Here is a 24,285-nt window from a genome sequence, read left to right as displayed (position 1 = left end):
AATGTTAAGGTGAAGAAGAAAGCGGACTGGGACTGCGCTCCCTCTTGGCCTCGGCCGCCTTGCCCGACTTCTCTTCCAACACCTCTCACCTCACCATCACGTCTTTCTCATACATGACCCACGATTGACTACGTTTACAGTCATTTAAGTCAAACATGTCTGACGCCCCAAGGCCGGCCATCAAGCTCACCTTCGGCAAGAAGAAGGCCGAGCCGTCCCAAAGTCAACCAGCGCCTGCTCCATCCTCAGATCAACCTCCACCGACGGCGCCTCAACGCAAACTCACGCTCAAGATCGCCCGGAAACCGACCGACGATGAATCACAAGACAAGGCAAAGAAGCCGAAGATCACAATTAAGAAGAAGAAGCGACCAGCAGATGAGGCCGCTCCGAATGAGCCGTCTGCTGGCGGCGCGTCAGAAACAACCGGACCAAAGCGACTTAAGCTGAATCCATCCAAAAAACCCGGCGTCCAGTCAATCAGAATCAAGAATAAAGGACTTGTACCAAACAGACCTACCGGTGTCGGCTACGACTCGGAGGCATCCGATACGGAAATCGACCCAGCCATTGAAGAACAGTTCATTTTGCGTATGCTGCCGGGAGAAGACTGCGAGTATCTTCGACGCGCGATCAACGAACGCCGATTCGACCGATCTGAATTTTCTTTCAAACCATTGAACCGTGAGGGCCGACGAGCTGTTCTGAAGATTCGCGACAAACAGTATGCTGCGGCCTTGGTTGACCTACCGTGCATTATTGAAGGAATGAAAAGTTGGGATCGCAGAGGGTGGTACAAATCAGCCGATATATGTCAGATGCTCCTCGTCTTGGGACAGATCAATAATGAAACAGACGCCCTGAATTATCCACTTCCTGCTGAGGTGCAACGTCTGGATGACAAGACATTGCAATACCCCCATGGCCTGACGCCTCCCCTTAGATGGGTAAGGAAACGCCGCTTCCGAGACCGCATCAGCACAAGGACCATTGAGCAGGTTGAGAAAGCGGTTGAGGATTTGATCGCCCAGGATGAAGCCGCCCTAGGGCCTCCACGTTACGAGCTTGTAGACAAGACGTCGCTCGATCGTGCCGAGGGTCTTGTGCAAAGCGGAGAGTATGACGACTACGAGTACGACGATGAGCAAGATGCCGAAGGCGAAGTGGAAGAAGCCATGGATGACGTCGACGGCATGTTCGAAGACCTCGAGGACACACTTGCTGCAGAGATGGAGGCCGCTCTGGCAGCTGGAGCAGATGGGCAAACCTTCGAGGCCGACATTGTTGAGACACCTGCTACCCCCGGGGTGTACCAGGCCGGTACTCCTGTGGCCACCAAGCCCTCGACTCCAGCACCAGATGACACAGGCGCAGATACGTCGGGAGACGAAAGCGACGCCTCGAATGATGAAGAATCGCCAGAGGAGCTCGACGAAGAGCAACTCGAGCAGCAACGACAGGTCCAGCAATCGCGTGAGGAGATTGCAGAATTGGAAGCTCTCATTCGCTCGGAGACAGCCAAATGGGAAACGATGAACAACCAAATCCTCAAGGGCAAGCTTGCCAAGCGTATTCACGATCTGAAAATGGAAGTGTCTCTCAAGAAGGTCTCAATTGGCGAGGGTGATGACGCCGATAGCTAGACTACTGGACCGCATGTACTTTTGTTATGCAATACTTTTGATACCCAATACGATTTGCGTGGAAACTTCGCTCATGCAGGAATAGCCATAATCACAACTGTACAGTATACTGAATCTCGAAACAAACCATCAATTGCCGTTACCTCCCAACAACCGGCTTCCCCGTCGCCTCACTGACTGCATCGCTGGTATGCAACTTCCTATCCTGCCTCAACTTTCTCTCCCGAAGCTTCTCCCTCTCCACTTCCTCCCCCTCAATTGGTGGCGAACGTCCAACCTTATCCCCCAGAATCCTCTGGTGTTCCTCCGCCTTTCTATCCAGATCCTGCAGATTACTCACACCCTCGCCCCTCGCCGGCATACCCGGTCCCTGTGCCGTCCCAACGGGCCCCGCATGAGCACCCGCCTGGGCTCTATGGCGCGAGCGCCCTTCCACAGCGTTCGCGATGTCCCCTTCGCTCGGCTGCTGTTCGACGCCGTACTCCGTGTCAACGTCGCCGTGGGCATGTAACGATTTGCCCGACTGTTCTTTCTTGGTACGGGTGGAAGAGACGTTGGAAGGGTTTGAAGGGTTCGAGGACGTGCCCCGGGTTATTGTGGCTGGAGCTGTGCCGTAGGTGTGCGAGCGCTGTTCGGTTTGTTGGGACTCGGCCGGATTCTGTGTTACGGGATTGGAGGGTTGTGTATAGCTGGATTGTTTGGGAGGTTGAGGAGGTTGGTTTGTTGTAGACATTTTGGTGAGTCTAGAGTTATGTAGCCTTTTAATAGATAAATAGTTTGACTTGAGCTTCGCTGTTATGGCAGTAGGTAGGGAGTGATTGACGGTAGTCAATGTTTTATGCTGCTGATGGTTTATATGCTGATAAGGGCATGACGTCAAGATACTCAGTCTAGAATCCGAAGATCACTGCGCCATGGCCTGGGGGTTTCCCCGATTTCTGGCATGAAGTCATACTGGTTGTTATCGCTTCATAATAAGTGATAATTTCCAGGTGCTTCAAGTTTCTTTTTCTGCGTTGCGTTATCAGGATTAAGGGATTTATATCCACATATCTGCATAATGACGCGTATTTGAGTACGTACCGGCTATGCTCATCAGCCTGCCGCGCAATAAATTACTTAAAAGTGTAGATGATTGCATCCAGTGCCTCCAGCTGCACCCGTCTGTCTGTGATACACTCTCCAAAGCTAAAATCATTCGTGGCCTGCTTCATCTGTTCTTCCACGCCCAGTTATTGAAGTACTCTGCTGCGAGAGATCACTAAGATGGGCATTGGGAGGACTGGTCCAAGATTCGCGTGGAGCACTTCCTGCTCGCTATACCATTGAGGTGCTCAGGTATGGCCGACACATAATGTCTGATGTATCTAATATTCCCACATATCGTTGATATTCGATTGTGATGGAAAGGACATGGAGCGTCAGGTTAGTTGCTTACCGTCTCGGTGACATATAGGCTCAGGACCTTCCTTATTTTGAAGGAGCCATGCTTCAACGGCGCCTACTGGCCTGACGTACCCTATCCATAGTGATCTTCTGAGTTGAAGAGGGTGAAGAATGGGTAGGACTATAGTTAGCCGTCAAGACTTGAAGGGATTATATCTGTCGAAAGGCCAACTCACATGCTGATCAAGAATACCACCAGCATTAGGCTGGACAAAGAATACAAGGTCACCAAACCGTTCATAACCCAGAAATGCCTCTTTAGAACTTTCACATCCTGAAGAAAGTTCTCTCCTGATTTGGAGTAAATATGTGAGGTCGCAAAGGAACGCCTTGAGTAGTTTGCTTATCGAGAAAGCAGGCTGACAGCCTGTTCCTCCCAACAAAACAGTATGACAAGTCATATCAGCATATTTTGGCGTCGGTGTCAATTTTTTGACTCTTTGGCGACCTAGTAACCTGATGATCTCAGCGGTCATTGGTTTTTAGGCCTCGAGTGCTGTCCGCTTAGATGTGTCGCCATAACCCTAGAAAGGCCGGTGCTAGTACGTCATACCATCCCAGGGTAAAGGAGTTGATTTGGCAACTCTGTGGCTGTATGGGCTTGAGAACTCCGTGGAAGAAGAGAGAAGAGAAATGCGTGCCGTTAGTTCTTGGTTAGAGGAGAGAAGGCGGATAGGCGTAGCCGTAAGTACAGCATGTTGCTAGAGTACAGCTTTTTGCGAGCTCAGGAAAGCAGAGCTCGTCATATCTGTGCCGTCGGGAGAAGTATAGTTTGGTACGGTGCTTTATGGCTTTTATTGTGTTGTTCATGTATGCCAGAATTAGACTGACACATCTTCGGTACCTCTGCTGGTGTTGGCACGTGGCAGACTGCAAGGCTCCCTCGATTGAGTTTAACGACATCTTGATTGTGAAATTGCGAGGAGGCATTGGCCTCCAATTCCGATGGTCAAAGGCCCAGGATAACGAAGTCTGCCTTTTTTGTCCAGTGCTGGCGCCAGAGCTGAGTGAAGTACTAGCCTTATACCTGGCGCGATGCACATAATTCTAAGCTTAGGCTGATTTTTAATGCGCAATAAATCCATCTCCAGCATTCCGTTACCACTCTGCGAATGGCTTAGCGTGAGGCTCATGCAATCGAGTCTCCAGTATTAGCTGGACTGGCTAACGAGGTGAGCCTGACAATTCGGAAGCCCTGCTGCTGGATGAGAAGGCGTGTCTTTCAGGTGTTCTTGTATATGTAAACATGGCTCCTGTGTATTTTCGTGATATGACCATTGCTCATGTTAGAGGATCTAAGCGATTAGAAGAATAATGTTGGAACGCTGTTTTGGGGGGTGAGGCGTTATTATATAGGTAGCAATCAGGTGATGCCAGACACCATACATTCTGCCAACTCACTCGCTCCTCTATTTCTTTATTGTTTCTTTCCCATTTACCTACTACCTACCAGATCGCTGGTCCATACTTGATCTAACCACGACATCTCATTACTTGGTGAGATTATGGATTCCCAATATAGCAATTACCGGGCCAAGCCCTGAAGATCTCCTGACAAGTGAAGCTTTCGGCGTCCAGGCGTAGTCGTCTTGGTTATGCTTGTGTCTGGTGCACTGAGCTTGGCTCTGGATCTCGCTACTGAGCAGTCGGTAAGCTCGCTTCTCCCTACGTCGCAGAGGCCGTAAAGCTTTACTAACCACGACTACGCAGAAACTTCGCCCTATACGCATCAGGAGAGTTCTAGTTTTGAATCTGTTCTTCTCTTCACAGGCGGTACAGTGGGAGTTCACTCTATTTATCTTTTCAAGCTTCTATCACGAGGGTCATTACCGGGCTGCTGATTGGTGTATTCGCCATAGTATTCTCCTGGCACGCAATTCCTTCCCTCCATTGCTCACCTCGACGCACCTCGTTTTACGTCCAATCTCAAATAACATGGGCACTCACGTACCCACTGCAGCAAATAACCCGGCGGATGAACCTCGAGCTATCCCTGATTCTCCAAAAGCCTACAGGTTTCTCGGCCGGGTCTTGCATAACGCGATATCGATCTCACACTGCGTGACAGCTGCCCAAACCAGAAATGGCTGTTGGAGTTGAATCAGAGGTGCAAAAACTGAATCGGATTCCATGGCTTTCACTCGATATAAATGTCGAGTATCCTCTGCGGCCCAGAAAATCCTGTCAAAGTCTGCAGAAGCTCAACCATTTTCTGGGCTTTCTGACTGATATCTCGGGACGCCATGTCTTCAGTCGGAACTGACCTAATCCCTCAGGGAACGGCGTATGGCCTGCTTATTGGCCTCGGCGTCCTCTTCTGCGGGGTGATTCTTATTGCCATCAAAGTGCAGAAGGCCTATCTATCCGAGGATTCAGCAACTTCGGAGATGTTTATGGTCGCGAACAGATCTGTTGGAACAGGACTGACAGCCTCAGCGGTATTTTCGTCGTGGATGTGGATCAATGAGACAGTTTTATGCGCCGCCATGTGCTATAGAGATGGATTGGCTGTGCCTTTGGTACGTCTCTTGCTTATACATGTAGTCGAGCAGGCTGACAAAAACAGTGGTGGGGATCAGGTCTCTGCTTCCAGATTGCGCTCATGGCTGCTCTCGGAGTCATGGCCAAGATTCGAGTGCCGTATGCTCATACTTCATTGGAGATCATAAAAATGAGATATGGCACAATTGGACATTTGGTCTTCATCTTCTTGAACTTGGTCAACAACGTCTTTGGCTGTGCTTCTATGATTTTAACAGGATCTCAACTGGTATCTGGAGTTTCTGGCATGCACTTTGTTGCAGCCACCATTCTGATTCCCTTGGGAGGTGAGTAGCCCTGGGATAAGTCGGAAACGACGAAACTGATCAAGCTTCTAGTGGTCTTGTATACTGCTGTTGGAGGTCTCAAAGCCACCTTTCTGACAGACTTCCTGCACACGGCTGTCGCCCTTATTCTCATTATATATTCTACCTTGTCTGTTTTGACGAATGAACATATTGGCGGACTGGGCGGTCTCTATGATAAGGTGATGGCCACAGCAAGCGAAAACTATATCCCGGACAACTACGAGGGGTCATTACTCACCATGAAGTCAAAGGGAGCAATCATCTGGGGGTTGGTTCTGAAATTTGGGAACCTGGCCCTGGTCGTCATGGATACTGCCTTCTGGCAAAAGTCCTTTGCCAGCGAGGTCAACTCAACTGTACCAGCATATAACCTCGCCGCGATCGCCGTCTTTGGTATCCCATGGGGTCTAGGGACAGTTCTTGGACTATCCGCCAGAGCACTTCATCTCACACCCATATTCCCGACATATCCCGCCGACATCACTGAGACAGAGGTCTCAACAGGTCTGGTGATGCCATTTCTTGTTAAAGCTCTCATCGGTGACTCTGGCATTGTCGCGTTTTTCGTGCTTCTTTTCATGGCTTTGACTAGCACTGTATCGTCTTCCATGATTGCGGTCAGCAGTATCCTCTCGTTCGACATCTACAAGACATATTTCAATCCCAAAGCAACAGACAGGAAGCTGCTCAGAGCAAGCCACGTCACCGTGGTCATTCATGCAGTCTTCATTACCGGCATCTCAATTGCACTGAATTATGGCGGCGCCAACATGACCTGGCTTGGTTACTTCAGACCCGTCCTTTCCTGTCCTGGAATCATTCCTCTCGGCCTGACTCTTTTCTGGAGCGGCCAGACAAAACTGGCCGCAATTCTCGCGCCTGTCTTGGGGTTTTTCACAGGACTCGCAATCTGGCTGGGTACCGCGCATGCTCTGTACGGCGAAGTGAACATGATAACAACAGGGAACCCCCTACCTGCACTCTACGGAGCTATTGGGTCTTTTTTCTCCCCTGCTATCTACTCAGTTGTGATTTCTCTCTACAAACCCTACAAATTCGACTGGCGGATCTTCCTCCGCATCGAACTCGCTGCGGAAGCCCAACTCCACAGCGCCGACAAATCAAAAGCCACAGTCATTGAGTCAGAAGTGAAAGAAAAATCCGGTACCAATACCCCCAAGCGCGACACCTCGGACGCAGCCGCAGCCACAACCGCAACTGCGGATCCCGAACACGCAGCCGCCCTTGAGAAGCCCAATCCCGCATCAAGAGCAAATTCAACTCCCGTCTCCGAATCAAGCCTAGACGACATTCGCCACCCCTTCGATGAAAAGACATTAAGAGAACTGTACCGCTGGATGAAGATAGCCTGGGTCATCTTTGTAGTCATCGTCCTGGTAACCTTCATCCTCTGGCCGATGCCGCTGTACCGGAATTACATCTTCAGCAAGTCGTTCTTCTCAGGTTGGGTATCCGTGGCTATTGTCTGGCAATTTTTTGCGTTCTCTGCTGTTGTCATCTATCCGCTATACGATGGACGGTATGAGATCGACAAGGGCGCTCGAGGTATGTGGAAGTCCACGAAGGAGTTTGTGGCGAAGAGGAGTTCAAAGACTATAGACTCTTGAGATGAAATCCTCACATAGAGGTTGATAGATGGGTATATACGTGTATAGAATGAACTGCAAGCGTCTAGCGAATACATTGTATCTAAATAGATTTAGGACTTATGCTTGAACATCTTTAATTAAAGAATCATTATAATGCCTCCAGCCATGTGCACGTCTATCTGCACAACTCACAGCCTTTTAATCAGATTCATGCGAGTACCCTTCACCAGCCAACTACTGAGACATACATTCTCTCATAAGGAGTGTATATTCAAACTGCTCAACCCTATGCAGGAACCTAACCACGCCGAGAAGGCACAAACACAGTTGTGACTCTCTTTACCTTCCCAATTACATACATCCTGATTTCTTTTCTCTTACCCCATTCAATGCACTTGTTGTCTTCTATTTCTGAGTTTGACCATCAGTTGTAGTAGTGCCCGTTCTATCCCACCATATCCTAACATATCACCAAATCAGGATCTCTAGCTATAGCAAAGCCGGCTTACCAAGGGCAAGGCAAGTCAATCCTGATGGTGTACAAGGGCAGCGCAAAACTCCAAGGACAAAGACAGATAAATACCCATGGATACCACGATGATGCTCCACGGCCAACGTCAAGCTCAAATCACCCCATTCTTCGCGCAATCCCAACACCGTCCAGCCCTAAAGCGTCCCTTTGCACTGTCAGCATCCCCCTCACCCTCGTGCTCACCATCTTCCTTGTCACCAGCGCATGACTACGGCTCTCAGCCCACCGCAAAGCGGAACTTACTCACCACATTCGAGGACGGGTCCAACGACAAGACCTATTCCCAGCGGTTTCGGGAGAGATTAGAGGGATACCGAGCCTGCAAGGAAAAGGAACTTGGTGACCCGTTTAACCCTGATAGAATTTCTAGCTGCAACTGCGGCCTCAGTCCCAGCCCTGACCGGACAGTGTGTGAAGAGGATTATGACGACGAGTGTTACGATGATGCCAACTATGACGATAATGATAATGGTGAGATTCTCGTACAGGAGTCTGTGTTGCTAGATGAGGGTGATTGTCTCTGTGACAGCGAGCACGGCCATTATGTGGGTTCTCCAATTGTCTTATCAGTTTTGAAGGGTGGTGCTTCAAAGTGCTGTAATTCTCACGACGTGACAGGTACTAACAATGGTTGAATAGACTGCTATAGTGAGAGGCGATAGCGTACACCCGCAGCAGCATTCAGAGCCACAGCCGGAACCGCAACCGCAGTTCATACCGGAACACGAAACAGAGCGCTACGCTCCTCTCTCAAACGAGGCTATTAATAACATCTTGCTGCAATGTGCGCCGTCTTCGGCGTCCACGCAGACGTGGATAAGAACACACAGGGCGAATGAAGTTGATAAGGAGAGGAAGAAGGCGCTTTTCAAGCAGCGGGATGACCTTCGAAGGCAGGTGTTACAGCTGCGGCCAAAGAGCGAGTGGACTATGAACAGAGCTGTTAAAGCCCCTGTGTTTAAGCTTCTTTATGATGGCATTGAGAACGGGGTTGGGGTTGGTGACTTTGGAGCGAATTCTGTAGCAAGTCCTGAGATATCGTTGCCGAGTGAGGCGTCCTCATATGGGCAGGATAACAACCTGATCGGATTCAGCTATCGTGGGCGCCCCTATATTCTCGACGAGAAGGATAAACAGTGGATGAAGGTCTTTAGATCGACTGGGAGACTTCAGGTAGCTGTGTGCTATGAAGAGGCGTCCATCGTTCCTTCACGCACCATGCAAGAGTTTCAGAAGTATTTCAGTATCTCGGACCAGTGGTGACGGTTGCTTTCACCTTGGTGTCTGTTCTGGGCTTGGCCAAACCCTCATAATGGCGTTATGATTATGTTTTTCAGCAGGACTGTTAGGTATCATATATTACTATCAGAAACCAATAACAGTCTCATGACTTCTTGCCCTTGTTGCTCCCTTTCGCTTTCGTCGAATTCTCTAGTTTATCTACCAGCGGTTGATACGGCGACGCCAGCAAATGCAACGGCGCTGGCGCTGGCGTTGCCGATGCCGGCACCGGCGCTTCATCCCGTCTCGGCTCACCAAGAGAAGGACGGCGAAGCTGTTCCTCATGCATCTTATCAAGGCTCTCCCCAACTACCTGGTACTTCGCCCAGTTGATTGCCGGCATGCGGACGATATTCTGAGCTGCAGGCAGTGTTCCCAGCTCTGAAGATATTCGGGATCCACCTTCCGCGGTCTCCGTATCTCCATCACGATCCTCTTCTTCATGGTTGAAATCGATAAATCCACCCTGCTCTTTCCTCGCCAGTTTCCCATCAATAAGTTCACGGGCAAATCTCTCCGGATCCTTGGCCGCCGCTTCTTTCATCCTCTCCAACGTCTGAATATCCCGTAGACTCTGTTGCTTTTGAAGCTGCAGAATGGAGATCGCTGAGCGCAGGGCAATTGCATCGGGGTTGTCGCTTTCGGAGATTGGAACCGGCGGTGGTGGCTCGGGGGCGAATGTGGGCGGTGCCCGTGGAGGTAGAGATGACGGGTTCGGAGGAGTTGGAGGAACTTGTGATGTAGGCGAGGGCGATGTTGTTGGCGGAACTATGGGTTGTGTCATCCCGTTCGTAGAGGGGTCCTGGACCGGCGCGAGATGGGCGAACACGGGCGTTACAGGCGAATATGGCGGGCGAGGAGGTGTTCCTGGACGCTGAGTCTCATTAACCTGGTCCGCGTGATCCTGCTGCGATGCTGTCGGGCCTGTGGAGTCTGAGCTGGGTCTGTTGATAGCTGATTCGGGCACCGCGGTGGTGTTGACTGGGCTGATGCTATGACGTTGGTCCATCGTGGTGTTTGATATGCGACAGATAGGTATAATATCTCTTTCCATATACATGTACTTGAGTATGAAAATCGTCTAGACCATAGTATCATGCCAAACAAGCCCCAGAAGAGTGAAAGGGTCGCTAGGCAGTATTGTGAAGATGGTGGCTGGATGGAGGCGTGCTTGAGTGCTTATCGGGACTCCCGACATTCACGATAAATGGCGCGAACGCGGTATTTCTCCGCAAGGATTTGACACGCTCTCCTCGGGCAGACATGATTTAACTATCAACTACAAGATAAAAATGTCAAATAGTTGCTATTATATCTATTCTATGATCGCAAAGCTTTTGACTGGACCCTCCAATGCCTTAGCCACACCGACTGACAGTAGCCTGAGCATGGCCTGATCTTTTTCACGTGACCGCCGGCAATTAACAGCACAAAAATTTTTGAAACTCACCCTCATCAAGTCGGTCACTTTCTAGAGGCCAAAAATGAAGCGCAAGACCAACAGCAGAGAGTCCGTGGATGGCAATGGCCAGCCTGACACCAAAAAGCGAGCGCTTTCCAGCGAGGAAGTCGCATTGCGCTTCCGCGACGGTCTCTTCGAGCCGTCCGTACAAGAGAACTATACCAAGTTATATGCTGAATCTGGGCCGTACGTTAAACCAATTGCTTCGATGCGCCCCAACGCTGATTGTTCAGTTACTTGCACGGCGTCATTCACCCTCTGATCGAAGACTCCCTCCTGCGCGCCGTGCGCGACGAAATCCAGGCGCATCTGCATTTCACTGAGAAGGAAACGGATATCTACAAAATCTTCCAATCGGGAGACCTCGCGAACTTGGATGGATTGGACGACGGGTCATTGTCGCGGCTACCCTCTATCCTTAAACTTCGCGATTCTCTGTACTCCGCGCGGTTCCGTGAGTTCTTGTCTTCGGTCACAGGCTCGGGCAAGCTGAGTGGGCAGAAGACGGACATGGCCATCAACGTTTACAACGAGGGATGCCATCTCCTCTGCCACGACGATGTCATTGGAAGCAGGCGACTCAGTTATATTCTGTACCTGACCGACCCCGACACCCCATGGCAAGCGGAATGGGGCGGCGCTCTACGCTTGTACCCTACGACAACGAAGAAGGATGCCAAGGGTGAAGACGTCAAGGTCCCAAGCCCAGACTTCTCTCTGAGCATTCCGCCCGCTTTCAACCAGTTGAGCTTTTTTACTGTTCAGCCCGGTGAGAGCTTTCACGATGTCGAGGAGGTCTATCACCCGGCCGAAAATGAGGACAAGTCCAAGAAGCGCGTTCGAATGGCCATCAGCGGTTGGTTCCATATTCCCCAGGAAGGCGAAGATGGATACGAAGAAGGGCTGGAGGAGAAGCTCGCCGAGCGTAGTAGTCTCTCCCAGCTTCAAGGCCGCGCGGACATCTACGACCTGCCCCAGCCAAAGACTGTTATCTGCGAGGACGAAGCGGAAGAAGCCAAGGAGGACCCCAAAGGCAAGGGCAAGGCCAAAGCTGAGGAGGAACCCGGTGCAGTCTTCACCGAGTCGGACTTGAACTTCCTTGTTCAATACATCGCCCCTTCATATCTCACCCCCGACATCGCAGAGGAAATGTCAGACGCCTTCCTCAACGACTCCTCCCTGAACCTTGAGCACTTCCTTTCGAAGAAGTTTGCCGCAAAGGTCCGCTCATATATCGAAGAGCAGGAGAAGAAAGAACTTCCCGCCTCGTCTGATGAAATCCAGGCCTCAACAGACTGGACCGTTGCCCGACCACCCCACAAACACCGCTACCTCTACCAGGAGCCCTCCGCGGAAGCCGGTCACTCAAAAACACCACTTCAAGAACTTCTGAATGACCTCTTCCCCTCCAAGCCATTCCGGAAGTGGCTTTCGCTTATCACAGGCTCAGATCGTATTACCAGCTACAACCTCCTTGCGCGCCGCTTCCGCCGAGGCAAGGACTACACCCTAGCCAACAGCTACGTTGGCGAAGAGCCCCGCCTGGAGTTCACCCTTTGTCTAACTCCAACTCCGGGCTGGGAAAAGGAAGACCCAGAAGAGGAAGAAGAAGCGTCTGGGGATGCAAATGGTACCTCCGAAGCAAGCTCTTCCAAGAAGGCCAGCAACAAGAAGTCCGAATCCAAGTCTGACCAGGACGACCACGAAATCTCCGTCGGCGGCTACGAGATCTACATGGCCGGCGACGACGAAGAGGAGAAGTCCGGTGCCGCCGACCCGGCCATTTACCAATCCGCCGCGGACGACGAAGATGATGGAATCCTATTCAGCACAGCAGCAGGCTGGAACCGGCTTAGCATTGTGCTGCGGGACAGCGGGACCCTGAGGTTTGTCAAGTATGTTAGTGCTGCGGCGAAAGGGGATCGGTGGGATATCACAGGTGAGATGGGTGTTGAATTCAATGAAGACGATGACGATGAGGAGGGTGAGGAGGGTGAGGGAGACGATGGGGATGAAGACGACGAGGTCGAGGACGAAGATATGGATGAGGATGAGGAGTAAAATCCATGGTATCTTCATATACAGTTATCTATACAGCCATCTACCTATCCAAACCAGCATCACATAGACCAACATCAGGAACAAAAAGCAATCATACCAAAACACGATAGGTATCAATCAGGCGTCCCTAGGTATCTGCAGTTATCTGCGGTCAATGAATTAATGGCTTAAATGCATACTTTGCCCTTTAGATGTCTCTAATCTTATCCATCACCATCACCACCACAGCCACCACGAGCGCTCTCTAATTTAACACATGCCAGCCAAGCCTACTGCTACAGTTCTCGCATACAGCCACGGGTCCAGTCTAGCCGGGCTAATCCAGCCAAAACCCTACTCTCCCGCGTCGTACCGGTGTGTAAATCACGCAGTACAGCCCTCGCTACCAGGCAAATAAAATACCCCATGTTTCTATCCGTGTGCCTATCCAGGTACCTCTCCTACCTACTTGGATAGAACCTGATAGAACCTGAAGCGAAAGCAATTAACTCCGAATAGCAAATCCGAACCCGAGCGACAACACCGAGCTTCAGTACCGAGCTCGGACATCATATCCAAATACTAAGTCCGACGGAATTCAGACGCCGGCTCCTACTCTTGTTAATTTCGCTTACTGGGTACTTTTCTCTGTATCGGTCACCGTACGGCGTAAGCAACGGGCGGCCTATGAAAGCTTCTTCCGTTCCGAAGAGCACTCTAATTCAAAGCTACCCTAAGGTTACAGTACAGGTACGTATGGGATTGTATTCGCTGAAGTCAACGAATCTGAAACATCGGATGCGCCATCAGGATCCAGATCCCTGTCAAGCCACACACGTGGCGCGTGCAGCGCCCTGAGGCTAGCCAATGACACTGGGACGCTTGTCTAGACTAGCGTTGCAGTCTGTGATGAAAGCCCTGTTAGGCTTGCGTGGAAATATAGACGCCTCGGACCGGTAGTAGCTTGGCTGTGGCGGCGCTTGCATTGGACAGGCGGATACAGTCGTTGGTCGGCGCTGCAGTCGGGCTGCATTCTGGGTTAGGACTTACGGGGTAGGTACTGGACAGCCTGGACTAACGACTAACAGAAGCCTATATTCCCATTCCTTCAGAGTGGATAATGGCTGAACATTATCGGGTCATCTAGGACTGTTGCTGGATTGTTTCTTTGACCTATCATGATAATATACGTACTTCTATACCCAGTACAGCAAACAAGGTCAAGTACTTCCAGAGGTAACGGCTTTTATATTCCTATTAGATTTGTGATATATAGCCTTCCCTGTCCTGAACTGGCCAGGATCTCTCGAATAATACGTCAAAGGTATCAAAAGCCAAGCATGCACGCATGCTCCTGAATATCAACCTAGCTAGAACGCAAAGGAAGCAAGAGCAGGTACTGATCTCGATGCGGCCGAGGACTGATCATATGTCAACCTCGCCCATTCGGTTGGAAGTATGGAGCTTACCATCAGCTCCTCGACGACGCTTGGGTACTAGCTCTCAATCATTGCCATGTAGGCCCTGAGATTAGCATCGTAAGGTGTGGAACCGGAAAATAGGGCTGGCAGAGTAGGGGTGTGCCGGATTCAACTCAGCTTTGTACCGCGGCAGTCATCGCCAATGCATGTGGTGTAGGATCGACAGCAGGCTTTGTCAATTCGTCCTTCGTAAATTCCCTTGTAGGAATATATTCAACCTGTTGCATGTGAGAAAACGTTCGTTCATGTCTTGCGCAGGACGCCCTGTTTGATATCAGGCTATATGGCAGAGTATTCAGGGCCCGACAGGTTTGTCTTCGATAGATTCCTGGTCGTTCACTCTTTCAGCTGTGAACAAGCCCTGGCTATGTAATCTCTGAATTTGTGACTTGCAAGGATAAGAATGTCATAGCTGTGGTCAGGGTGCCTCCGTACCTTGCTGGAACCATACAATATCAGCCATACACTATCAGTCTCTGATATGGCTAAGCGAATGATCACATAAACAGAGAGTACGGAGTACATATGGCCATTCCATGTCTCTTTCCACTTTCTCACGTCATACTGAAAAGGAACAAGCGCTAAATTCCATGCACAACGGCCGCGTACCTGAAACCCTGGATGGTTAGTGCTCACCAATTAATCTAGCCATCGTCTCCGCAGTATCTCAGCTGCGCAGTCGCTCCGCAACCGCTCATACTGCTGCTAATTCAGCCAAACGTTGCTTATACTGCATAGCGCTTCAGCTGGGAAGAAAAGACAAAGCCTCTATCGAATAGAGCACTTTCTTTTCCAGGCCTGAAGTATGGATACTGCAAGGGTTCTCAACTCAGTCACCAACTCCATCCCCGGGTCGAACATGTGAATGAACCTCCTACAGGGCTGCCTTTGCGATCAACCCTCGCTGAAAACTCTATCTGGCATGTCGAAAGGCGAATTTAAGGGGTCGGATGGTGTTCAACTTCAGTCTCGGCGTCGGTGAGGACCAATACAATATATCTTGTTCCAAGATGACAAATCTACACGAAGTTAGCTATAGGAAAATATACACGAACAAGAGCAGATAACGGAAAAGCAACAGGTAGTTATGTAAAAGAGAATAAGATAAAGAAATATTCTAAAGACTAGCTACGTATTCGCCCATCGATGCGTGCTCGTACTGTTGAGCATATTCTCCGAGTCCGAGTAGGCTTACAGGACAGACCAATCATTATATGGAGCTTTACTACGTACAAATATAGATCCCGCCAAATACCAAACCCATATCACTTCTTGAGCTACAGTAATGTGAGACTAGACTATCTGAGCCAAGAGGATATTGGAAATGGCCTAACCCTAGTCCTATGTGCTACAAGTGGCTATCTCGCTGGCTAGCATAGATGGATGACAAATAACTAGTGTAGCGTAAGTCAGGTTAAGTCATCAAGGGACTCTGAGACTAGCCTACTGTTATCAGTCAAGAGTAGAGTGGTTATTACATAAATCTTCCATGATAGTGTTTAAAATTATCTATCTATCTAAACTATATTCAAGTAGTCTGTGCCATCGACACGGTGTAGATCATGTATATAGCGGGCAGTAAAGAGAAGCAAATCGGCGTGATATTTCAAGTCGCTTTAAGCGGCATTTTGTACATAATTATGTAATGATAGAGAAAGAAGCTGACAGTAACAACTTAGCTTCCTCATTATCCTCATAATTGACGATATCTGCGGGCTTCTTGCTATCTAACGCAACCAGCCTCAAAGATATCCCAGCTCGTCCATCCATTCATCTCCACGGAGCTGGCAAGCAGAGCATTGCAATCCTAGCCAGCTGACGATTGACCGGTGGCTTAGGACTATTGCTGTGTGACTGTAACCGCCCTAGTCTAGGTCAAGGTCTAGTTTCTAGGCAGTACTATTTCAGTAGAGCAATGCAGCGGGCTGTGCACAGTACGTGATAACCAAACGCACATATCTTGCGCCACAAAGCCGATCATCCTCTTGGTGTTGATACAATAATAATAATGGTGTGGAGAAATAGGACAAAAAGTAGAAGTTAACTCGTCCGGCTGATCTACCTACGGCGCAGAAGCATAGACTGACTGACTAATGAGTGACTGCTTCGGACTAAACTCCCTCAGGAAGGCAAACTGCATGCTCTCGATAAGCAGATGTGATTGTGATTGGATTGTGATAGTGAATGTGAGAACCCTTGTCTATACCGTCGGGGCCTTGTCTACACCCTCAGGGAATTAAGTCAATGACAAGGTACCCCCCCGCCACGACCCTTGTCAGGCTGTCACTGGCAAGTCGCGACTGCCAACGGCATCCCCGCCTTTTTTCTCATCAATATGTCTGCGTATACGGAGTATGTCGGGGAAGGTTGTTCAGCGATGCAAGACAGACTTTTTGCTCTGTACCTCATTCCGCTCTAACTCCCAGACGTTTCTCGCCATTTTTCAAAATACTCAAGTACATGTACTACCTCTCCGAATAGAGGAGACGAGGTTCGATGACCTTCTAGACATCCACAGTGACACCACGACCACTGCAGCAGCGCATGTGGCCGGCCGACTCCGGCGTGCACAGAGTATGGCGTATGCATCATGTACCCTGCAGGCAGGACTCAGGCTGCGGCTGTGTCACTGCACTGTCAGTGCCAGAGTCCGTACTCTGTCCCACCAACCCCCGGGCCTCGTTGAGTCGTTGCACCGTACTCTGTACCACGCGGCCAGGGAAACCCGGACAAGAAACGGCTCGATTCGCTGCGTCCGTTCGTCGAAATTCCCCTGGAACGGCGGGTCGGAAGGGATGCTGAAATGAACGCTGCGAGGCTGGTGGCTTTAGCAAATGGACCGCTCGCGGTACACAGGCGGGGGGCGAGGCGTGTACTTGCGCAGTACCCTCGGTGGATTGCAAACATCTACACTGAACTGGTGCTCCCAAGCGATCGTCTCCGAACTCCGTTGGTGTTATGTTGAATAGACGGCGATACCTCCGTATCCGAAATCCGTCACTGTCCTCCGAACGGAGGGCTGGAGATCAGAAGTTCTTCGTAGAGTATGGCATTCTCCGGGCGCCTGACGGCCATGGATGATCTGATCCTGCCAAAAATAACCGGCCTTTGGGCATTCGGCCGTGGACGTGGCTCAAAATTGGGGCCGCTGCCAGCAGGCAAACACGCGAAAGGTGACGGGGAAACCTGGTTGATCGGCGCGACTATGGATGCTCGATTGCATGGTTGGATCTGGATGCAAGTCAGTATCAATCACGATTGTTCGGCTCGACTGGGTTTGCCATGCTGCAACTGTGTCACCATCCCCCACGCCGTGGCGTCTCGGTCTCATATGGTGGATGGTCACTGACGGAGTTAGGATGGGAAAATGTGCTATCTCCCTTATGCTGGATTACTCAGAATACTCAGTGTTTTTGTCCAAGAGCCTCTCGCCATTGGCGGTCAGACAGAAGCACACAAGAAGCTTAATTGACCTTGGGCGATTCTTCTCGTGGCATTATCCAGTCTACTGACATTCTCCAAAAGTCGACGATGAAGATTTGATGAAGTTTAGGATCGCCCGTCTTTGTCCTGTAGACTAGATTTCAAACCCGTAGTCCTGCATCTTCTTTGTTGATCTGACTTGAATGAACTCGAGTCAGGGATTCCTGACTCGTACAGTCGGTCTGCTCTGCAAAACTAGACAAAGACAATACTGACGAATACTGGCGAGCACGGGCGGCTATACCGATCGACGGCGCGAGTCACGACTGAGATGAACGCAGTCGGCCGTTGGTCGCAAACTGGAGCTCGTCCAAATCCCAGATAGTAAGGGCCAAAGCACAGACTCCTCCGTATATCTAGGATCAGAGGATCCGCATGTGGGACATTCTTGCACTGCATCGAGTGAGAGCGAGGGGATAAAGACAGTGCGTGGCTCTAGACAGCAAGGGAACATTGTCCGTCCATGCTCCCGCCATCCCTTCGCTCACACCCAGCAACAACCAGCAAGCCCGGCAGCCTGTAGCGTCATCGGACAAACAATACGACGGGAACAGCTGCTTAGCGGCGATCATTCCACGCACGCACCATGGATACCACTGCCATGTGTCCAAGCCAAAGAAATGGGTTGCCTGGTTCTGAACTTTGCGTGCCGATCTTCCCTGACTCTTTGATATTTGCCAAATTGGCAAATGCAAAATGGCAACACGCAAAATGGCCAGGTCCCAATGCTAGAATCGCCAAACGAACTTCACCCAGGATGGTGCTCCCTGCTTCTAATCATCGGATGGTGGCGCATTCTTCAGAGAGTCAAAGACACGAGTCTGCTTCCAGCAGACTCGTTCGACCTGCATTGCATCACTGCAAGGAGGCCATGCTACGTGAACCGATTACGTGGCTGATAAAGTGGTGATGGTCTCATTGAAGTTTCAGCGCTTGGGCACGCTTTGGCACGCTTTGGCAGTTCGCATCCCTTGAACCCCTGGAGCCGATCGTGGACACGTGAATCGAGATCTCCATCCCTCTACAGACTACTCCCGTGCTTGGAGTGCGCCTTGGAGTACTTTAAGATTGGTGTCGATGATCCCCTGGTGAGACATGCCGATGATAAGAGCACATGCGTCACCCTCCCTGTTTTTCCTTTCAGGATTACGCTTCAGGATTTCGCTCCAGGATTTTCTTTCAGATCCAACCTTCCATCTTCATGCTCTGCAATTGATCCTGGCATGCAAATGCGACCGTTAACGTGTCCCCTCATCTGGCCCCGTGGTACTGATCGATCCTCGCTGAGTCCCACTTCCCGTCTGACTTTTCGACTCGGAACGCCGTTCCAGCCGTAGCACCTACTTCTTTAGGAAACGCCATCTATTCGGGCTATCTGACTAAGTTAGCCCTGCTTTATTAGGCTCAGGCTGGACTGGACCAGTCAATTATTTCGCCTGCGGTCCAGAAATTCCAGACTCTGAGCGGGTCAGCCCGACGCCCGATGCTAGCTCCGACTCCTTCCTAGCCTTGCAACTCCATATCACTAGCCGGGCCAGGAAATTAGGCCATCATCTGCTCGCAGGCTCGGGGTTGCACAAAAGTCCAGGATCGTGGTCGTGTTACAGCCGGTGGTGTGGGGTAGTATGGCGCGAAGGATGCATCGCAGCCAGAAGTCAGACTCACACTCAGCGAGCATGGCAATCAAGTCCCTGTCTCTGGCACGGATCGGCATCGGAATTGCCCAACGCAGGCGCCTCGATTACCCAAGACCGGCAAATGGCTCTTGATTCCTGCTCCTGCCCCGTGGTTGTGATGAACCCAACCTGCGTCTGATGACCTGCCGTCCAACGGATCGTTCCATTATTGACGGACTGAGGAATGAGCTAGGAACGTCGCCCCGTAAGGCACGTAAGGCATGACAGAGGTGACGATTACGTCTATCTAGGACTGTGAACCCTGGTTTGCGCGGGATATGAAAGAGCATGGCGTGCTCGACTCTGGCACCCGCGCCGCCTGCCCGTCGATCCTCTTCCATGTGGGGGATTGTCGGGAAAACCCACGGCTGAACGAATCCTGGTGCCTGGCATTTAAGATGCCATAATTATTTATGCATCGCTGGATCGTTGACAAATGGCAGCCGAGAGTTGCAGCAGCTGCGGCTGGACACGAGTCCGAAATCCACCCCAGAAACTGCCTCGTGGCGGTGGACACTGGGCGTCGAATAATTCTCGATAATTCGGTCCGCAGTCGTAGTGCGAATCATTAGATGCTTGGCTGCTTCGCCTTGACTTTCCTCGCCTTCAGTCGCTTCACTGGCACCGAAGAGGCGCTGTCTGAAGCTCCGAAAGTAAAGCTCGCGCTCGCGTACGCTGCGTACGCAGCGTACGCATTACAGAGACGCTTCCTCGGTTCAGACGACCCTGAAAGCTCGACTAGAGCATCGACTGACCTTGCGCGCAGGTGGCCAGTCCACGAGGCAGAGCTTGGATGCGCCGCCAAGAAGCACCTATCAGTCCGCTTTGCTCAATTTGTTTCCCGTAGTGCCTGCGCAGTGTCACTCTCTGTAAGCGCTCTCTGGCGCGGAATTGTCTAAACACCAAGCGAAGTAGCACGCAACCTTTTGAAGTACATGTTCGGGACCCCGGTTGACGGCTGGAAGTAAAAGCACAAACCTACCAGACCTGAATTGAGTAAATCTGGACTTGGGACGGACTCCTGGTTGGCACGTTGATGGCTGCCATACGGAAATTGGAGCAGGAGCGTCGTCCACTGCATCACTGTCCTTCTAACCTTTCATTTCGGTCGTCATCACGGTTTTATCAAAGGAAAAAAATAAAAAGAAAAAGAGGAAATAATAAGCAAAATATTAAGGAAAATATTAAAGAACAAGAAAAACGCTCCCCTGTCATCGGCTTTCTTATTATCCTCTCTCTATCCTCACCTTGATTTTCTGTACTCCCTGACTCTCTTTACTTGCGAAGCAGCCAGAATCATTTCTGCCGCTATTGCTCACCACTTGACCTGGCTGTCAAGACTGAAGCTCAACTTCCGTCAGTCTTGTTCTATCTTTACCCCGTCAGCTGCTTTTTCTTCGGCTTCAGAGCCCTCAGATTTCAGATCCCGCTGGACCAGAGTTGCACGCCTGGCGGTAATTGTCGCGACTCACAGTGTGACCCTCGCCGCAATCTCTCCCCTCTCCGTCCACGGCCCGTTGCACTTTTCTGCTGGACTGTTCCTAGTCGTTGACTCAGCTCCTTGCTCCTCTCCTCTCTTCTCCCCGCAGCTTCGTTCTGGCTGGTCACCGCTGGAGCCTTTGCCCTAAACAGTTGTTCCCTGCCCAATTGTTCGTCCTTCTAGATCTCGTGCCACGTTCTTCCCCGAAAGTCGAAACGTCTGCACTAAAGGTAAGCGACCCGCTCTCGCTCTGCAAGACTGCAAACCAACGAGCCGTCCACGCTCCTAGCTCAAGAACTTGGGATCATCCTCTGTCTTGACTCTCGTTCGACTCGATAATTCTCGAACTAAATCTCGGACTCATTTTAGCAGATTTTTTTGACCCTCTGAACGTCCCCCACTCTTTTTGCTCGTTCGTTCTCCGTATCGGGACTTTCGAATTATTACCACGTCCCGCCTCCGTTTCCCCTACGGCCCATCGACAACCGTTCCCTTCGTGCACGCATCCTCCTTTCCCTTGCAGATTCTGTTCCATCGAACCTCAACTTCTATTGCTTTTCGGTCTCGTTCCCGGTTGTCTTCCTCAGTGCTTCTCCGCTCACGATTCGCCATCCGTTTACATTGACCTGGGTGACCTGCAGGAAGGGATAACGCGGGCGCATCGCAAACCGGAGGGAGCATCGACCCGAGGAATCGCAATCTAGTCCTTGAAGAAGGCACCTGTGTTTGGTTTCGCGTTTACATGAGATTAGCGCATTCCAGTATTCACCCACGCGGCCGTTACCACGACCGGATACCCACGCATTGATTACCGCTTTGCATAACTTGCGACGGACCGCAATTGATACATCACCTTGGTATTCGTTTTCGCGCGCTGGAACATGAGATAATACGCTCGTCTCAGAATCTTTGACTCTTCCATCTATCGACTTGGCACTCATTCATCCCTACCGAATCTTGCAATGGACTCAACTCTGAACCACCGGCCATGGGGCCCATATAATGGTGTGCACAATCCTCCTGTCACGACCTCTTCGCAAACTCTCCCTTCGATATCTACCTTGACTGCCAGCATGGGCCACACTCCGGCGCCAGCAGAGAAGTCACCTGGAAACGCTTCTTTGAATACGATCGAGCGTGACTCGGGGAATTGGTCTATGCCTCAAAGTACAAGTAGGTTCAGCGCGACATCGCCGCGCGGATAAAACAACTAATTGGTCTAGGATCCTCTACCTACTCTACGGCAACAAATGGAACGGGGAACCAACCTACGCTCTCCTTCCTCACTTCGTCGCAACCTTCACCCCAGCGCGGTTCGTATGTCTCTGATCGGTCCCCGTACGACCAGTCGCACAATACTACCCCCCCTTCGGCGGGAGCACAGCCGTCTCCGAACTTCGCTTCGCAACCCGCTCCTGCATTGCCCTCTCTAAACCAGAACTACGAGGCTTCCTCTCACCGCAACAGTGTAGCGGAGCCTGTAGAATCCCGTCGCAGTAGTGTCGACAGCCGCATGAACCAGGGAATTAGCTCATTGGCCATTAACCCTACGTCTCCGTACCATAGCACGAATGCCTCGCAAACCTCTATCGTTTCGAGCTTACAAAGAGAGCGGGGAATCTCCACTGATAACAACACTTACCGGGGCCCTCGGTATTCCGGGACTTCGCCCTTGTCTCCTTTGTCATCGCGTGAACACCGTGGGTTTGCGGCTGGCCGCACAGCACCCGCGATCTCCTCGAATCCTCGATCCGAAATCTACAACGCAGAGGCTCCAACTGCCGGTCTAGCCTACGCCTTTCCTGACCCTGACGTCTCCACACGCACGCAATCATTTGACAGAGCTTCCTTCTCTCGCAAACCAAGTGCCACAGAATCTTTGTACAGTAACTACTCCGAGTCCCGTTTGCCCCACGGACAGCAAGGTAGGCGACAACATGCGCAGAGCCCAGTCGCGACATGAGCTAATTGAGTGCAGAACTACCTGCAAATGCTCACCACCACCACACTTTACAGCACAAGCAAGTTCGTGGTCTCATAGGGGAAGCGGAACAACATTCTGGCAGCACGCCTTACAGCAGAACGCCGGAGCTTAGAGTTACGCATAAACTGGCAGAAAGAAAACGCCGCAGTGAGATGAAAGATTGCTTCGAGGCCTTGCGTCTTCGTCTTCCATCCAGTCAGAATAACAAGTCCAGTAAATGGGAGACACTGACAAGGGGTAAGTTCTTCCGAATGATCTTTCTATTCGATCAGGGAAACTAATTCTGGACAAGCAATCGAGTACATCAACAACTTGGAGAAACAGGTTGCAAATTTCCGTAGGGACAATGAACTCCTACACCAAGAGCTTCAAGAGATGCGGCGCCAGCTCAACCAGCAGCAATCTAATGGCCAGTCACGAACAGCGTCTATTTTTGAGCACCACCAGATGCCTGTACAATCAAATGGCCAAGTACATGGCCCTGCGCATGGGCCGGTGTATACCGGTTATAGTGGATCGCCGGGAGCGGCAGAGGAACAACCCCGTACCTTACCTCCGCTGATGAACGGTTCTGTTGCGCCGATGCAAGGTGTGCAGTACACCGATGACCGCCGGTAATTGTCTGCCTTTTTATATGAAGGCGCGAGTCCACACTGCCAAAAAACTGGGTCATAACATGGGCTATAACCGTTGGAAACACATCTCTTCCGTTAGCTGCCCTTGGTTGGTGAAGAATACGCCAATGACCATTCGCTGGAGATGCTTGAAGTGTCATATCTGAAATATCATGATATTGCGTTTCACCCCAGCATGGCAATTGAGGCATTCACGACGCGCGTTTCGACCTACCGTTTTTCTTCCGTAGATGAGGTGGCATTCTCCTTCGAGCGATGATTATTACTGCCGGCATCACCCTGCGATGAGGTCGATGAAGGACACGACTGTATTTTTTCTTGCGTACTTATATATCTCCTTGCATCATGACGTGGTTCAGTGTACTTTTGCATTGGGAAGGTATACCTGGTGAACTGGATGGGACCGACAGCATGTATTCGAGATTTCTGGTCTTGGACTCCCACAAATGGAGCTGGTTTGGCTTATGGCTATTCGTTAGCAGAATGGACGGTATGGCGGCGTCTAGGAGTTATCTTCGTAGGCGCCGTGGGATCGAAAATATTAAACAAAATATAGAACTTCAGGGTTGCTTCAGAGTATCCTCTTCTAAATAGATCAACATTGTGAAACACAGCTCTGACCAATCATAGGCTGCGGAACAAAAATAGGTCTTCAGAGCGCCGCCATGGAGTTTGTCCCGAGC

At 50.8% G+C, this 24,285-nt stretch overlaps 7 protein-coding genes across 7 annotated transcripts, besides 1 other annotated feature; 5 read left to right on the top strand and 2 right to left on the bottom strand.

Moving 5' to 3' along the window:
* Positions 1 to 24,285: part of a sequence feature (contig 1.129 1..627835(1)) that runs on past both edges of the window.
* Positions 156 to 1,643, top strand: ANIA_07559 (transcription initiation factor TFIID subunit 7 family protein; the record flags this gene model as incomplete). Its single annotated transcript, XM_675736.1, has 1 exon — positions 156 to 1,643. The coding sequence occupies one exon, from the start codon at positions 156 to 158 to the stop codon at positions 1,641 to 1,643; it is 1,488 nt and encodes a 495-aa protein (XP_680828.1).
* On the bottom strand, positions 1,701 to 2,376 carry ANIA_07558 (uncharacterized protein; the record flags this gene model as incomplete). Its single annotated transcript, XM_675735.2, has 1 exon — positions 1,701 to 2,376. The coding sequence occupies one exon, from the start codon at positions 2,374 to 2,376 to the stop codon at positions 1,783 to 1,785; it is 594 nt and encodes a 197-aa protein (XP_680827.1). The 3' UTR covers positions 1,701 to 1,782.
* ANIA_07557 (sodium:solute symporter family protein) lies at positions 5,333 to 7,619 on the top strand (the record flags this gene model as incomplete). Its single annotated transcript, XM_675734.1, has 4 exons — positions 5,333 to 5,608; positions 5,656 to 5,917; positions 5,969 to 7,504; positions 7,615 to 7,619. The coding sequence occupies 4 exons, from the start codon at positions 5,333 to 5,335 to the stop codon at positions 7,617 to 7,619; spliced, it is 2,079 nt and encodes a 692-aa protein (XP_680826.1).
* ANIA_07556 (uncharacterized protein) lies at positions 8,146 to 9,343 on the top strand (the record flags this gene model as incomplete). Its single annotated transcript, XM_675733.1, has 2 exons — positions 8,146 to 8,625; positions 8,720 to 9,343. 2 exons carry the CDS (start codon positions 8,146 to 8,148, stop codon positions 9,341 to 9,343), a joined length of 1,104 nt encoding a protein of 367 aa, XP_680825.1.
* ANIA_07555 (uncharacterized protein) lies at positions 9,512 to 10,370 on the bottom strand (the record flags this gene model as incomplete). Its single annotated transcript, XM_675732.1, has 2 exons — positions 9,512 to 9,520; positions 9,675 to 10,370. The coding sequence occupies 2 exons, from the start codon at positions 10,368 to 10,370 to the stop codon at positions 9,512 to 9,514; spliced, it is 705 nt and encodes a 234-aa protein (XP_680824.1).
* Positions 10,829 to 13,037, top strand: ANIA_07554 (oxidative DNA demethylase). Its single transcript, XM_675731.2, has 2 exons — positions 10,829 to 11,009; positions 11,057 to 13,037. Exons 1-2 carry the CDS (start codon positions 10,846 to 10,848, stop codon positions 12,882 to 12,884), a joined length of 1,992 nt encoding a protein of 663 aa, XP_680823.1. The 5' UTR covers positions 10,829 to 10,845; the 3' UTR covers positions 12,885 to 13,037.
* Positions 22,497 to 23,585, top strand: ANIA_07553 (protein devR; the record flags this gene model as incomplete). The annotated part of the gene is made up of 3 exons (XM_675730.1): positions 22,497 to 22,869; positions 22,962 to 23,204; positions 23,260 to 23,585. The coding sequence occupies 3 exons, from the start codon at positions 22,497 to 22,499 to the stop codon at positions 23,583 to 23,585; spliced, it is 942 nt and encodes a 313-aa protein (XP_680822.1).

The sequence above is a fragment of the Aspergillus nidulans genome, chromosome IV (assembly GCF_000011425.1).
Source record: "Aspergillus nidulans FGSC A4 chromosome IV".
Classification (NCBI taxonomy): Eukaryota; Fungi; Ascomycota; class Eurotiomycetes; order Eurotiales; family Aspergillaceae; genus Aspergillus; species Aspergillus nidulans.
Note: the sequence above shows the minus strand (reverse complement) of the source record. Positions and strands in the feature narration are given on the sequence as shown.